Source organism: Dermacentor albipictus, chromosome 1 (genome assembly GCF_038994185.2).
Source record: "Dermacentor albipictus isolate Rhodes 1998 colony chromosome 1, USDA_Dalb.pri_finalv2, whole genome shotgun sequence".
Taxonomy (NCBI): domain Eukaryota; kingdom Metazoa; phylum Arthropoda; class Arachnida; order Ixodida; family Ixodidae; genus Dermacentor; species Dermacentor albipictus.
Window position 1 is genome coordinate 440,270,027 of NC_091821.1, and position 15,523 is coordinate 440,285,549.

The window sequence follows — 15,523 nt, forward strand, 5'->3', positions numbered from 1 at the left end:
GAATATGCAGATTAACCGCTGTTACAAAACCTGTAAATAAAGGATAAGAAGCTGAATGAGTCAGTTCTTGCTTTTCCCATTCTCATCTTCTACAATCATTTGTCGCACGCATTCGCAGCAAAGTCAAGTTAAAGAATCCTGTACGACAACATTATCAGCTGGTTGCAAAGCTCAGCTTTGTTTTTACTTCTTGTCCGTTCATACTTACTGCAAAATTCTGAAAGTGTACATTTTTGTTTGGTTTGAGAAAAGATTTTAACGTGTTGGCCCAACAATGTTTTTATCAAATTTCTGAACCAGAAGTCTCATCATTTTTTAAACGAATGTTCCCTCTTCTTTTACGCCCAACTATGCAATGCTTTTGTTCCTGAAGGTGTTCTGCCACAGTAGAAAAGGCAAACTAGGTCAGCAAGAGTGGCTATGTTATTGCGACAAAGCCGCAGATAACAGTGTTACTGTCCACCAGGCGCCGCCGTCTACAGTGCTTTGTAGGCACTTTTATTTTATTTTTCTGCAAGGCGAATTGTTTGAGTAAGTGCGCAAAATAAGGCGCCTGGAGTTTAAGCTGAGCCGCAGTTTCTACAATGGGAGTTCCTCCTTTTTGTCACAAAAAGGTTCTTACTGACGTCAGCTGCTATTTTGGTGTTCGTTCATGACATGTGAGGTGCGGTTCATCGTCTTTGTTCTTTTCCTCGTTTATGTTTGATTTTCGCCTATGATCGGCATATCGTCCCCGTTACTGGAACTTACTGCATACAAACGCCAGGAACCCGCAACCCTAATCGAAAACTGTGCTTATCTGGACTTTGATGATGTGAGACTTCCGGCATACGTTGAGCCGGTTGCACTAACAGTACATGTCACTCGATACCTGAAACCGTATACTGTACTCTGCCGCTAATAAGCGCTGTTTCGATAAAAATTGGTGCAGGTGGGTCCTTCTGTTGAACTATTTTGGAATCATTGAAATAGTTCATTTTTTTCTTTCATCCTGACAATATCATCCCCACAATTAAATTTACTTTATTAGAAAGAAGGTGAGGTGTTGATAATGAGAATTTTAGAATACGTAGGGATATGATTATCTAAAATTTAGTATGATTTACAACGCCTTTTCCATGTTACGAGGTACCACGAGCTTCAATATCGCCTATTGTGAGCCTATATTTTAATACAGAGCGATGAGGTATCTCTGGATTGACGACTGATTGCCTTTTATCTCAATCACATGGGACATGACGCCTACTCCTTAACAATAATATGTGTATTAAGTATCAATGCAAATTTGAGGGCGTTTATAAAGTTCTTATAATTGCTATGGAGGAACCGACATACGTACATCAGACTCGGGTGAAGGTTTATTTTGAGCTCGAAATCGCGCTAACCTGACCCACTATTTGATCATCTAATTATCTGCCCGTCAGTAAGCACTAGAGCCTACACTTGAGCATCAATTTGCGGTGAACCATCGAGCTATGGTAGGTCACCCCATTCTTCGTAGTGTAGTGTTCAACCGCATTGAAATTGGTGGTGCCATTTTGCAAAGGTTTCATCAGTTAAGGTGTTGCGCCCTAAACTGCCACCAGCTCAGCATTGAACTCTTTGGCATTGTGGCCCTCGCAGTGCAGAAAAGGCGTCCCTGCTCGTGCTGCAATGAACTCTCTCAATGGAAGGTTTTGATGTCTTTCGCGTCTTCTACGCTATTTCAAAGCACACAATTATTATAGTGCGCTTATACTAGAAAGTTGTGCGCTGATGTTGGTGTACATCTCGTACGCCTCTGCTGGTATATCGGTATTGATAATACGACCACTATGAAATCCCTTACTATAAGCGATATAAAGAGTTTAAATGCAATATGCTGTAAATCGCATAAATGTAACCGCCATTGAACGTGAAGTTCATTTGCGGTGCATTATTCTGCTGAGCTGTTTTTTTTTCAGTGAGCGAACTCCGTAGCATGGTTTGTTTACGTTCGAACTTATAAGCCTCTAAACCTTTAATGACGAATATTTAACAACAGTACACTGTAGCTCATCCTCAAGTCTAAGAAAGCAATGAGCGCATTTGTATTTCGCAATGCAACACTTTATGTTTTCTGCATTGGTAGAAGCTAATTGCCGGGGAAGGGTACACGAATTAAGTGCTTTTAATGTAATTAACATTCTCTTGGAACTCTACCCAATTTGCGGTATGTCTGCTTTTATGTCACTTTGTTCACCTACTGAGCAGATGTCTGCTAGACTAGGCCTACTAGGTTTGTGTCGCCTCGTGTCTTGACGAGCATACAAGGGCCTTGGGTATATGGCCGAATAGACGAGGTACTGCTGGCTTCTCCCTATCCTAGTAGAACACTAGGGTCATTGGGTTTGTACCACTGCGGTACAAGCCCTAAATATATCAGAGGGATAATGTCATACACAATAAACACCCTAGCTCAAGTGCTGCCACTTCATGGAGAACCATCGCAACGAAATCGTAGCCCAGACACTAAGGGTGTACTCCGGAGTTTCAGCTGGGGTGCAGTGATTATGGCAACATTACTTCGTCGTGGTGTCATTTCTTATCATGGTTGGCCGCGAGATTGCCACTGCGTGTGACTGCGGGCGCAATGCGTTGTGTGCCTTGATTGATGTATAGCTAATCAGATCAAAGTCTACATTTATCACGAGAGCGGTTCCGCCAGAATTTGTAGCTGAGATTGAAAACGTGTGACGAGCAGACATCAATCCGTGCGCGTACCTCGAGAACTTGAGGCAAGTACTCGGCTAATAAAGTGGAATTCGCTTCGCATTTTTAAGCTTTTGCAAAGCAAATTGCATGAGAAAGGTACAAGGGGTCGTGAAATCAATAGGTTATTGAGCACTTATAAGGCAAAGAGATCGAAATAGTGCGTACCAGCGCACATTCTTCCTGTTTTTTCCCCCGCTGTGAACTAACTCACCGTTCGTTTCTTTCTCACTCACCTCCTGTCCACTACTCCACTTTTCCCTTGCAAACCTTCTCCCGGTCTTCGCGATGCGTTCGAAAGCAGGACCTCCAGGCCCCGTAGAAAACTGTTCCATCACAAACCAGACGGAGGGATCATTGCACCTCGAATGCCAGGCGGGCTCGGACGGACACCTTCCCGCGCACTTTGTGCTCTCCGTGCACGATGCGCTTACCGCCACAGTGTCGGCCAACTTCACCGCCGATAGGCCAGACTTCTGGGTAAGCCTGCTTCTTGATGTGAAGTGCTCAGTGAAGTGGCATCTGGTCCACTTTTGTAACAGCCAAGCAAATGCAAATCACGGTAATAAGCGTGCGACAAAGGTATGTTTGTAGTACTGGTGTAGCAGCCTTTTCTTGTCTCCTTTCCCTTTGCGTTCTCAGCACGAAATGTGACGTGGCCAGTATACTTGAGGAGTTGATTCGACCTGCCGGGTCTGAGGCCTCTTGTGTAAGCAGCGCCTGTTAGTGCAAGCGATGTGCAGTGCTGAAATTTTGTGCCTGATTGCGCTTTACTAGCTGTGCTTAGAAGAGAAGTGTTTCATAGTCAAACTTCAGTTTTATTAATTTGATTTCCCCAAATGCACACTGCACCTTGAAGCCTTTTGTTAATGCGGGCCCTAGCACCTGATGTCGGACAAAGAGCACATAGATGTCAGTATAGAAACACTTCCATGCTGTGCACATATGTAGGTTGCACATATATTTTGCGTACAGGTCCACGATCTTCTTCCGGGTGTGGAATACTTTCTCGTGGTGTCCGCCGTGAACGAGCGTGGCCGGAGTCCGGAGCTCACAATCCTGCCGCCGATAATGCCTCTTGTGGGAAAGCTCACCAAGTCCGGTGCGTACTTAGAGAAGCCGCACAATGCGTTCGTTTTGTCTTTTTGTCTAGTATTAAGTAGTCTGGCGCTTTTAACATTCGAAGCAATGAGCAGATGTGTAAGGAAACAACATGCGCATGACAGGAGTGAAAATGTTCTTTCTATTCATAAGTTTCTTACGAGAAACTTGAAGTCTACTCACGCACGCAGCACAAAAACCGATATATACGCGCAATAGCCTTGATATTGTGGATACTTGAACCTGGACGATAAAAAAAGTAAAATATGTGAAGTGAGGGCTACTTTCTTTCGCACTTATTCGCCACTCTGAAGCGCACATTTTTTTCTTACAATCGGCAAACTCAGTATTGGTATGTTGAACATTCCTCTTCAAATGAAAAAACGTAGAATGATGGGCTGGCCTAATCAATATGCTACAAACTTTCTCACGCGTTCACAAAATCAATATTGCTGAAACATTGTGCATATTTATCTTGCCCTAATTTTCCAGTAATTGCCAGAAATCAAGAGATCCTCTCTCTCCCTGTTGCCACGTCTTTCTGTGTAGGCAATAAGAATGTGAAATTTTTCACAGCTGGTGCAAACTTTGTAAATAAAGATCACGCGGGTGGTATTGATTAGCGGTGCAGTATTCAACAATTGACAATTAGTCATGCGAACAAAATCAGTGCTAATGTTGTGATTAACCTAGTGTCCTTGCTGCGTCATGAAATACCGAACGTAGGCTAAAAGGATTATTACCGCAAATGGTAACTTGATCTGTTTTGAACCAACCGCACGCCATACAATTGGTGAGCTCATCAAGTTGAATAGTCCTCCTGCGTGACGCGAATCCAATATATACTCAATAAAATTATTGGACCGTTCATTGGTATGACTATTGAAGAAAGTTGCTGGGGAGTACACTGAACTGTACTCTGACGAATCTGGTCCACAAGCCATACACGTTAAGTGAATACGTCTTCCGAAAGGTTTGTCGTCTCTTTCCTGCATATATATATGTATGTAGTTTACATTCGCAGTTAAACATGAGTAAAATAACGCTCTGTGTGCATTAGCAGACACGGCAGCAAACTGCCTTTTGGGCTTGGGCGGGCGGCATAAACGTGAAACGGGAGAAATACCTAAAATCATTGCCTACGTTTGACCAGCGCTTCGCGCATTCTTTTCGTCATGTCATTGATTGGTAATGCAGGAAGCGCGGCTAAGATCTACTCGAGCGCACTTCTCGTGACGGTGATCGCCGCCGTGGCGCTTCTGTGCCTGCTACCTCTGATTGTGCTTGGAGCAGTCAAACTGAGAGGACGGCGCTTCTTCTGCAAAAGTGAGTACTGATTCTACTTTATGTATTTGACTGTACCGACGAAGACGCTTATTCATATTAAAAGGTTTTCGCAATTTCTGTGCGCAATCGAGGGATTTATCTGTTTTCATTCATAGTGATATATTGAGCTTTCGGACAGTGAAGGTTACGGGAGCAATAGTGCTGCAGGGATTCTGCTACACAATTAAAGTAAAAGCACCAAAAGTAGAAGAAACATTTTGTTTGGTTACTGAATACAAAAGAGAGAAGTCACGAAAATTATTTAGACTTTCACAGAAAAGTTGAACAAAAGAAACTGTCAAAGCTGTGTTTGCAGTGCGATACAATGTAATGTAATTACCAAGACCTCTCCAAAAGAGTCACGTGATATGAGCTGCCACAAGCCTAAATACCAGTGTGGATAACCTCAAAAAGCAAAATAGTGAAACTAGTGACTCTGTTTCGTAGTCGCATGCACTCGAGGCTTAATACGTGACGAAGTCTTATGGCTTACATATTAACCCAAATATGCTGTTCCCAAAAAGCATTCGTGCACGCAATAATGATATCTAGCTTAGCGTAATGATATCTAGAGGAATACAGTTCGGGTGCCAAATGCGATTTTCGAACTTTGGAGCACTGTCTACTGTTAGGATCAATAACAGAGGCGTCAGATATTTTCACGCACTGTACACACTTAATTCGCGTAAAACTCAGTCATCTTCTCGATGCATATCGAGTCTGATTGATGCATAATATTAGGAAACTGTAGTGCCCGTAGACATAAGGAACTCTATAAAACCTTTCACTTCTCTACCAGGTATTCTTTCTAGCAATCTCACCGTAAAAGTACTTGCTCCTCCGTATTCGAGTGGCAGGGAGCTACTCGGCCCATATTTTTAGATGATGGATTCAGGTTATTGCTTGACTATAGAAAATTGTTATTATTTGTCATGACTGAATTTTATGCTTAATTTAGCGATACGGGCCGCGCAATTTAATATAACACCAAAAGGAATGTAATTTGAGCTGCATTAGTAAAATATGCCCCCACAACAAAGGATAAAAAAAACTTCAACGAACTTACTAAGTCCAAAAAGACCAAAAAAAAAACGAAATACGGGTGGCGAAGCCGCCTTTGAGTTCGCACGACAGCCCGCTGTGACGTCTGGTAGAGCCTAGTTTACTCTTTGCTGATTAAAGTGAACTAGGTTATATTCTAAATGCACCAGGGAGTTAACCAAACAAGTTTCAGGAACTTATTCTACGCCACAACAGCTTAAATTGGAGGAAGTACTCAGAAATGAATGACGTCACACTGACGTTACCGGCACTGAGGTTCTGGCTCGCAATTCAAGAAAGCGAACTATGACCGTAGCTTTCTTTTATAATTGACCTAGTAGCGGGAACTATTCTAGAAAAAAGGTTTTAATAGTTTCTTATTAGTCTGTACACATTTAGATGCTTCCTTTACTGTGCCTTAAGAAGAGAGGCGTTTAGAACTCGTCATTCATTATTATTAAAGATAACTGGAGGAAATATATTTACTGCCATACCTTTATTGTGACATATTCTAATACATTCTAGTTTAAGAATACCTTATTGAGTTATTTTCTTGCGCCCCTTGAAAGTTCAATATGTAGGCTCTCCTGTAAGCTTGGAGTTCGTTATCAATACCAACAGATTGCTATTGTCTACAGTGTTTCACATAGAGCACAGATTGCAAGGAAGCTAAAATGTTAATTTGGATCGTAGTACTACTTAAACGTAATCTTTTTATTCTCGGCTGAAATTTTAGAAGACATTGCTCAGTAGTTTTCTAAAATGTGCGTACTCAATACTGGTACAAATATAACACTATTTTGTGTGCATATGCAAATTGTTTTGCATAATGAAAGTACCTAGGCGGTATTATTATTTTCGGAGATGTACAAAATTGTGAAAAAAACGTGCAACGTGCCTGTGACACACGGTACATTATGGCCGCATTCCCTGCAACTGCAACTCTATAAAAAGCACGATAAACCATGAAAGCGCATCTTATGTTAAAAAATTACTTCAAGTACCACTTGAGTACACCTTTTGTGGCGCTGGGACAAGCAGCCATTGAATTCATTGAAGATCACCTCAACCCCACCTTGTCATTGCGACTTCAGAAGCGCTTATTACTTTCATTTCCCTGTTTGATTGATTCTGTTTATTTGCTTCCTGTAGCCCTCTCCGTCTTATATATTTCACATGTTCTTGCGTACAATGAGCAGTTGAAGGTTCGCGCATATGATCGTTTTTGGGCTTTATTTATTGCACCTTGTGTAGCAAGTACAGAGCAAGAAACCCCAAGATGTTCATTCGCAGACGCCATATTTGAGGAGCCCAAATGCGTGTGTTTATTTTTGCAGAACAGACGTTTTATATTGTCCAAGCACCCTTAGTGTAATGCCTCCTTGGAAAGTTGAAAAAGTGTTTGTGCTGCTAGGGTCATTCTCTTTTCTAAAGAATTAATTTGTGTGAGAAACATTTTCTTACTGAGCGTCAAGCTTGGCAAAAGTGGTGCTGTGAAAAACATGCGCCTTTCTGGAACTACATTCAGTGTTAAAAATTAAGCATATGGACATCCTGTAGTGCAAACTGTTCTGGTCGAAATGTAAAATCTGCAGATTATCTGTCCGTTTAATAGATACCGCGCCTGCAAAGAACATAGGACAGATTGGCACTATCGCCTTTGCATATCCTCCAGTCTTCCTAAATGCCGCTGCCTTACAGTGCATTCATCGAGTCTGTTCACAGGTGGAGACATGCCTCAGACTTATCGTTCAAAGCATTGGTCCTGTCATGTGCTACTAATCTTAAAGGGGCTAAGTCATAAAACACAAACTGATGATGCGAAGATAGCTTCGGAACCTCGATAGAATTATTTAATCGGTTGCACGCATTGCATGCATTGTTTTAGCTGTTCAGAAGATTCCGGCGACGACTGTTATTGCAGTGCCTTCTCATTGTTGTGTTCAATGTTGATCAGAGCATGTGCGTTCTCTCTACTTAGAGCACCTGACATTCTTGTCTTCCACTTAGTGTAGCCAGCACCTGATCAGCAGCTCACGCACTGAAGTATTTTCATTCTGTTGTTGTTGTTGTTGTTGTTGTCCTTAGTGGCCGTGGCACATACCCACAGTGGGGGATTGGCCAAGAATCGGGCGGTTTAATTAGGTGCCTAAAATAATAATGATAACAATGGAGTTAACAATTCGGGCGTGTGAGTTTAAAAGTAAACGTTTTGTGTTTGGAGAAAAAAAGGAAATAATCGGATGAAAACCGGGTATAAGATAATAATAATAATAACAATAATAATCAATAAAAGATAAGAAATAAATAAAAAAAGGCTATGGTTGGGAGGGAGAACGATCAATCTAACATGGAAATCGATTGGCTTCAATGAGGTAATTTTGGATCGCCAAGCAAACATTTCTGTTGCTGAACCCAACAATGGAGGCTCCAAAAGACACGATCACAGGCACTGATAAAGTTAGACCAATAGAGCGAAGCGGGATTTCGAGTAGTCGTTTTCTTATAATAGAAAAACGTCTGCAAGACAACAAGAAATGGTCGATTGTCTCCGCTTCGCCACAGAATGAGCATAACGGTGAGAGGACCAGACCAGACCTGTGGAGGTAGAAGTTCAATGCAGGTATACGACAGCGCAGCTTCGTGATAGACACTTCAATTTTCCGTGTTCGGCAAAAATCTCTGTTCCAAGGGTGCAGGAGATGTCCGTAATCCGCAGAGTTAGTAATTGCGGAGCCTGATACTGACTGTATAATGATACTCCTGCGAAATCTAGCTGCAGTAACATAAGCAGTCAAAGGGCAGCAAGGAAGAATCGGGCCACTTATCGATGCCTTGGCTGGAGAGTCTGCAATTTCATTAATGATTAGTCCTTTATGGCCAGGCATCCAAATCAAACGCACGCTTCTCAAGTAAGCAGGTACCAATGATTGAAATGTCCTCATCACGCGAGAATCACTAGAAGCAGTAAGGGATGAGCACAATGATAAAGAATCAGTGACTATCACGGCTGACGTAATTGATGGTCCTAATTTGCGTAATGCCAGCACCACGGCCATGAATTCGGCTAAAAAAATCGGTATGAAATCTGGCAGCCGAAGAGAAAATGTCCAATCGAGAATCGGGGAAAAAATTCCTACACCTGACTTTTCTTCACATTGTGAAGCATCTGTAGCAATTACAACGTTTGTTTGAAGGTTTTTCAGATGATCTTGCAATATACCGTCTAGAATATGGTGTGGAAGTAATTTTGCATTATTAGGAAAGATGTCATCAAATTGAATATCCGTGGCAACAGCTCTGTCGGTAATAGGAAGAACATCGCATATGCGCACGCCCAAAGAGTCAAGTAATTTTTGCACAAATATAATTTGCGGATTATGTAGTCTCGGCCAGATGACACCGAAAAACAACGCAGGTTGTGAAATAAAGATTATTTGGGGATGACGCAGTGGTGATTCGTATATCCTTAAGAACGTCTGCACCGTCAAAAGCCGGAACCTGCACGGAAGTGGCGGAACACGGGATTCTAGATAAAGAATAGAATTTGCAACAAATTTAGGAAGACCTAAACACAGACGTAATGCTTCTCTTTCTAAGAGGATTAGAGGACGGGACCTGTAGGCTGGAGCTCCAGAGAAGAGCACGCAACCAAATTCTAATACAGGGCGAACGTACATACGATATATCATTAGGAGTGTATCTCTTCTCAATCCTATTCGACGACTGCTCAGCCTACGCAATATGCCAATTGCACGGGTACCTTTCCCAGTCAAATGATCTATGTGTGAGCGCCAGTTGAGAGAGGCATTATAAATAATGCCGAGGTATTTAACAGATTCCACCTGTGGTATGTCTTGAAGGTGGTAAGACAATGAAATGTGCACTATGTCACGTATCGGAAATACGAGAACAGCACATTTGCTGGCATTGAGGGTGAAGTGACTAGTATCTAACCACGTCTCCAGATCATAAAGGTAAGTTTGCAGTCGTTGGTATAGCGTGTGGATGTCGTTTGCAGATGCAAAAAACGCAATATCGTCTGCATAAACATAAGTAGTTATTGCTTGATGACAAGGTAATGTGCTCATGAGAATATTAAAAAGTACCGGGGAAAGAACTGAGCCTTGCGGTACGCCTCTCGTTTGTTTGTGTCTAGAAGAAGAAACGCCTCTTTCGTAGCAATAGAATTCTCTTTCACCTAAGAATGACCGAATCCACGCTACTATATACCCAGGAACACCACAGGAAGTTAACCGATTGATCAATATAGTGTGCTCCACAGTGTCGTATGCTTTAGCGATATCGAGCGTCACTAAGGCAGCGTATTGCCTATGACGTCGAGCGAGTTGTATTCGGCTTTCTAAGTCGACGTGGGCATGCCAGATGGAGCAGCCGGCCCTGAAACCAATCTGACAGGGACTAAGAAGGGAATTATCATTAACAAATTTCATGATGCGACGGTGAAGAAGCCTCTCAATGAATTTTACTACGTTTGATGTAAGCGCAATGGGCCTAATGTTCTCTAATACATACCTTCCTTCTTGTTTCTTAAGCATCAATATTACCTTGGCAAGCTTCCAGTGCAACGGAATCCATGCATATTTAATTGAATAATTCACCAGGTCTAAAAGAACGCTAGGCGATTCCTGTAACAATATTTTTAACATTGCATTTGTGACGCCATCAGGGCCAGGGGCTGAATTCGGTAAACATAGTGAAGTCTCGTTTAGTTCAGCTAAGGAAATTGCAGTAAAGTCATCCCAAGGACCTAATGTGGAACGAATAGCCGGAAGCCTGGCCGTAAATCGATTTTCTAAGCCTTCAGCAATCCCTTCTAGGGAGGCGCTCAGTTCCTGCGGGGTCACAACAATTGAATCTAATGTTAAGGGTGTTGGTAGCACCTTTCTAGCACGAAGGAATGAAAATAAAGCACGCTTATTTTTTGAATTAGATAGATAATTTTCATTCTGTTCGCTCTCACTTCATCTTCTTCGGGAAATGCCCATGCGCGGATTATTAGCTACGCCCCGTGTGGACATTTCATGGCCTTGTTTACTCCCAGTTTTCTCCCCTACATGCGTTGGTATCAATGTTCTTTGTGCGGTGTTCCATTGATACTTCGAAAACAAGGGGACACATATATTGATTGCTGGACCCATTTGCTTCTGCTTCTGCATGGTTTGTCATTTACCACTGCTTGTTTTGGTTATCCCAGGAATGACATGTGTTACAATTTACCTGGTAGGCCTAACGAAGGCATTTATTTTAGCTAGCGAATGATTGGAGGCTGCAAATCTCACTCGGACACTTCAACAATGAAGCGGTCAGTGATGCAGTTACTTAAACGACTGTATTCTGTTATAGCAACGAGTGTCTTCATTGGCGATTTCAAATTTGTCTTGCTACTTTCATGTATTTCGAAAAGTGAGTAATCCTTATGCAGCGAGCTTGGTTTCTAGAGATTCCACCCTTGTTGTATATCAATATGACACTGTGTGACACGACATTGTTTTAGATCCAACGAAACTGGGACGGCTAGTAATGCCGAACCTTGCGGCCATATCTGAACACAGTGTGCACGATTACTTTGTTCTTTAATCTTGTGTAAGTAAGCTAAACAGATCATTCCCGAATTGAACAAGTATACCTGAGTTTATTTCTTGACACAATTCCTGCGCTCTTGTAAATTTGCCATGTGCGCGGTGTTGAAACTTTTGAAATGAGGCTGCCATTCTGCGTCAAAGGCAAGTGGCTGATATTCGAGGGCGCTCTAGGTGCGGCTTCGTTTTGTGCCCTCACTTCTCGATGAAGCGGCGAGGTTGTTTCATCATTTGCGCCCTCTGCACAGGTCGAGAGGCCAAGAAGGATGTGACAGACGAAGACGCCTGCCCTTCAACCACAGCGGCCAGTCCTCAGGAGGCCACGCAACTGCAGATATCCTCCATCTACCCCAAGGAAGACAACCAAGTGTGGATTGTCAAGAAGAGCACCGGCCTATGAGCCTCGACGGCCACAGCCTGCGCAGCCACGAAGCGGTTAGCCACTCTCTACGACAGCGTCAGCGTGATGCCGGCACCAGGACTCGTATATCCCGCCGGCTTATCAATTTTGTGCGGGTCGCCCAATCAGCAATCAACTACCAAAAATTTCGATTGAAGAAGCAGCGTTTTTGTGAAGAAGACGACCGATGGAAGCAGCATCCGGAAGCTCGAATGGTCGAATCACTTATGCGAACAAGCTTTATTTCTAGAGTTTCTTCTGGCTTTACCATTTAAAATTTACACCTGGTTTCCGGGCTACTGCGATAGCAAACAAAAAGATAAAAGGTGGTGGTCAGTGCAATGGCTAATGAAAGCCATGACTCTTCGAGAGCAGCTGTGTGGTGCGGTGACCAGTGCAGCTTTCTGAACCTAAGCGCGAGCATTTTCACTTCGACCTCCTCGACTGTGAGTGTTCGGCGGAAAACAAGCACGAGCAAGTACAGCGAATGTCAAGACTAGGAGCACTCTTCTGTACTCGAGCCAGTGGGCAGTTAGTGATTCAAGATATGTTATGCTACGGTGTGTCTTGTCGCGTGATTGCGAATTGTTATGGCTTCAGATGTGTGCCCATCGGCATTTTTCGGCCGCCAACAACCAATCCACTCGCCTTGTGCATCTCAGGATCAACGAGACTTGGACGTGCTGTTTGATGCATAAGACAAGTGAATCGTGTACATAAGTGAAAGTTTATAAACGGTGGATGTGAGTGGTGGAAAACTCCCATTGACTTTACGCATGTTCGTAGTTCTCGTGATCTCAGGCTCAACAAGGAAGGAAGACGAGGGAATCTTTACCGACGGCTGCCTGCTAGCTGCAACCTGTAAGTTGAATACATGCTGGAAGTCACAACTCGCCTGCTACTTCTTAACACTTGCGATGCTAAACTGTTCAATCTTGCTATTAGACGTTGCTCTCGATGACCCACCCAGGGAGCTTAGTGAGCCATGTTCCTAACGTTCTCGTTTTCAATAACGACATTACGTATGGTAGCACATACCACGCTAAATGATGTTCGAACATTACGTGTCGCTAAAGTAAATATTCGTAAACGCTGAACAAAATATTACGGTTTACATTATTTATCTTGCGCAAATGAGTTATGTTGAGGTGTTTTAGTGAGGGGAAATAATCCAGCTGGGTGAGGGGAAATAATTCAGGCTGGGAAAGAGGAGTCCAAGAAACAGCAGAAATTCTTTTTTTTTGTCTATGTGCTTTGACCAGTTTGAATGGTACACCGCGAGCTCAAACTCACTGTAAAGCTTGTCAGGCCTGTAGGCACTGTAGTAATGTCAAGAGGCAGATGAGCAGATCAGTGCCTAATTAATAACACAACGAAATCTTAGAAGATACCAATCACTTTCGCAGCATAGGCAATGCATTTTTGTGTGTTTGTGAGTTCTTTTCCTTAGAAAAGTATTGGACCACGCTTAATGGTGCGCGCTCAAGAACGGTAAAATTTGGTTATCGTGCAGTGCTATCTTGCTCTGCATGAGTATTATAAGTCAAGGAATGATAGGCGAAAGTGTATCCAGATTGCCCCAATGTGAAAGTCACTACTGACTCAGAACACCGATAAAACTAGTGAACTAATGTGCCCTTCACTTTTTTTTTTGACGCAGGTACCAGGCGGTGCCACATATTGATCAGAAATGAGTGAATGGAGTGGAGAGGAAGCAAAAGAACAAGAAGTGAACACAAGGAGCAAAAGTAAAGATCACGGACGGCAACAAGCGGGGTTCGATTGTGTTCACCATGAAGCGGTCAGAAAGACGTGCTAGCACCTTGCGAGTGTGGCGTCGTTGATCTTGTGCTTTTGACAACTATTCCGGAGATGTTATTTTTCTATTCCCCGCGGTCTATCCCACCGACCTACTTCTAGTCCCGAACCTTTCTCACTCTATCATGCCCCCATCTCTTGCTCTCTTCATAATTACCCTGGAACCTTTCAGGCGTTTCCTGTGTACATAGAGCCACTCCGTTGACACTTCGCGTTATACGAAGGACAATGTTGCGGTTGTCGCCATCACATTATTCTTCTTGTTACACCAGTGCCCTTCTTTTTTAGATGCTTTGAAGGGACCGGCACAAATTCAAGCTTGGAGAGGCGAGAACACATCGATGAGTGCGCGAAAGTTAGGACCGCGCGTTCGGAAGAATACACGTTTTCGCGGGCCACACGGGCTGTTCATTCTTTTGTCAGCGACGCACCCTGTGTAATTTACACTAAACATTACCGCGTGAACTGTGCCATACGTTTCCTCCCTTATTTATGTGTTTGTTTTTCTTGTTTTCTGTTGGTCTAATGTTTTTCGGAAATGTTGACAATAAAAACGAAGTTTAAATGAAGTTAAGTGTTTGTCTTGTGTGCCTTGTCAAATGAAGGGAGAGGGGGCTGCACAGTGACTGCGCCGAGGCCTTCGCAGTGGCGAATTGGAAAGGTAAGAAGCGTAGAATTTTGCGACCTAATTGTAGAAGCTATTGGGCACATTTTTAGCATTCTGTTTGGACGTAACAGGAAACCGATCTGCATGAATGTCTTAAATGACGTTTTCCAAGCCTTTATTAAGAAAGCCTATTCATAGTGAACTAACACGACCAACGGCATATAGGTGCCCATCCTAGTCAAAGGTAAAACGGCCGCCGACCAAGCCCATGAAAAGGGAAACAAGACGTTTCGGCTCCCATGCGGGTGCCTTGTTCGCAATGCTCCCGTATTCGCTTGAGTGATTCAAAACTATATTTTAAAAAAATCTATTTGAAAATCTATTATAGCTTAGTTAGGTTGCACCATGTTATCGAACAAAACTCAAAGCCTTCAACGAGGATGCTGCAGCACGCATTGAGAAAATTCAAAATAATTTGTTTCCACCAAAATGTAACTGTTGTACGCATAATCTTTCCTCGCCCCAGAGACAATGAGGCACCAGAAATAAGAAAAAAAAAACATGCTACGGTAACAGGTGCCTCGGTGTACTGATGCTGACGCCCTAAACAAGATGTTTGAACCAAGTACTATGTATCACGGAAACTGTACGTAGGAAGACGCCGAAAAAAAAAAGACCAACAACTCTGGTTTCCAGGAGAAGGCCACCGTCCTGTAGGATACATTACCGCCAGGCGCCACAATTTTTTCGCCCTTTTCGCATTCTTTGGATGACCGCAGAAGTTCCTCGGCCCACTCTATTGCTAATCCCCTGGCCTTGCCGCATAACTTCATCAGCCAACCTGACTTGATAAAACCAAAAAGTATCAACGTTCTTTTTTTAATCGATCCCCAACGG

At 43.0% G+C, this 15,523-nt stretch overlaps 1 protein-coding gene across 2 annotated transcripts in view; it reads left to right on the plus strand.

Annotated features, from left to right (window-relative positions):
• LOC135919946 (neural cell adhesion molecule 2-like) overlaps positions 1-14,588 on the plus strand; it is a 284,587-nt gene extending 269,999 nt beyond the window's left edge. Inside the window, exons 9-13 of one of the 2 annotated variants that reach the window (XM_065453967.2) lie at positions 3,032-3,210; positions 3,706-3,832; positions 5,029-5,157; positions 12,050-13,062; positions 13,862-14,588. In XM_065453967.2, coding sequence (XP_065310039.2) covers positions 3,032-3,210; positions 3,706-3,832; positions 5,029-5,157; positions 12,050-12,201 — 587 coding nt within the window. In that variant the 3' untranslated portion in view covers positions 12,202-13,062; positions 13,862-14,588. The remainder of the gene's footprint in view (positions 1-3,031; positions 3,211-3,705; positions 3,833-5,028; positions 5,158-12,049; positions 13,063-13,861) is intronic. The other variant, XM_065453968.2, reaches the window with a different exon arrangement.
• The last annotated feature ends 935 nt before the right edge of the window (positions 14,589-15,523 follow it).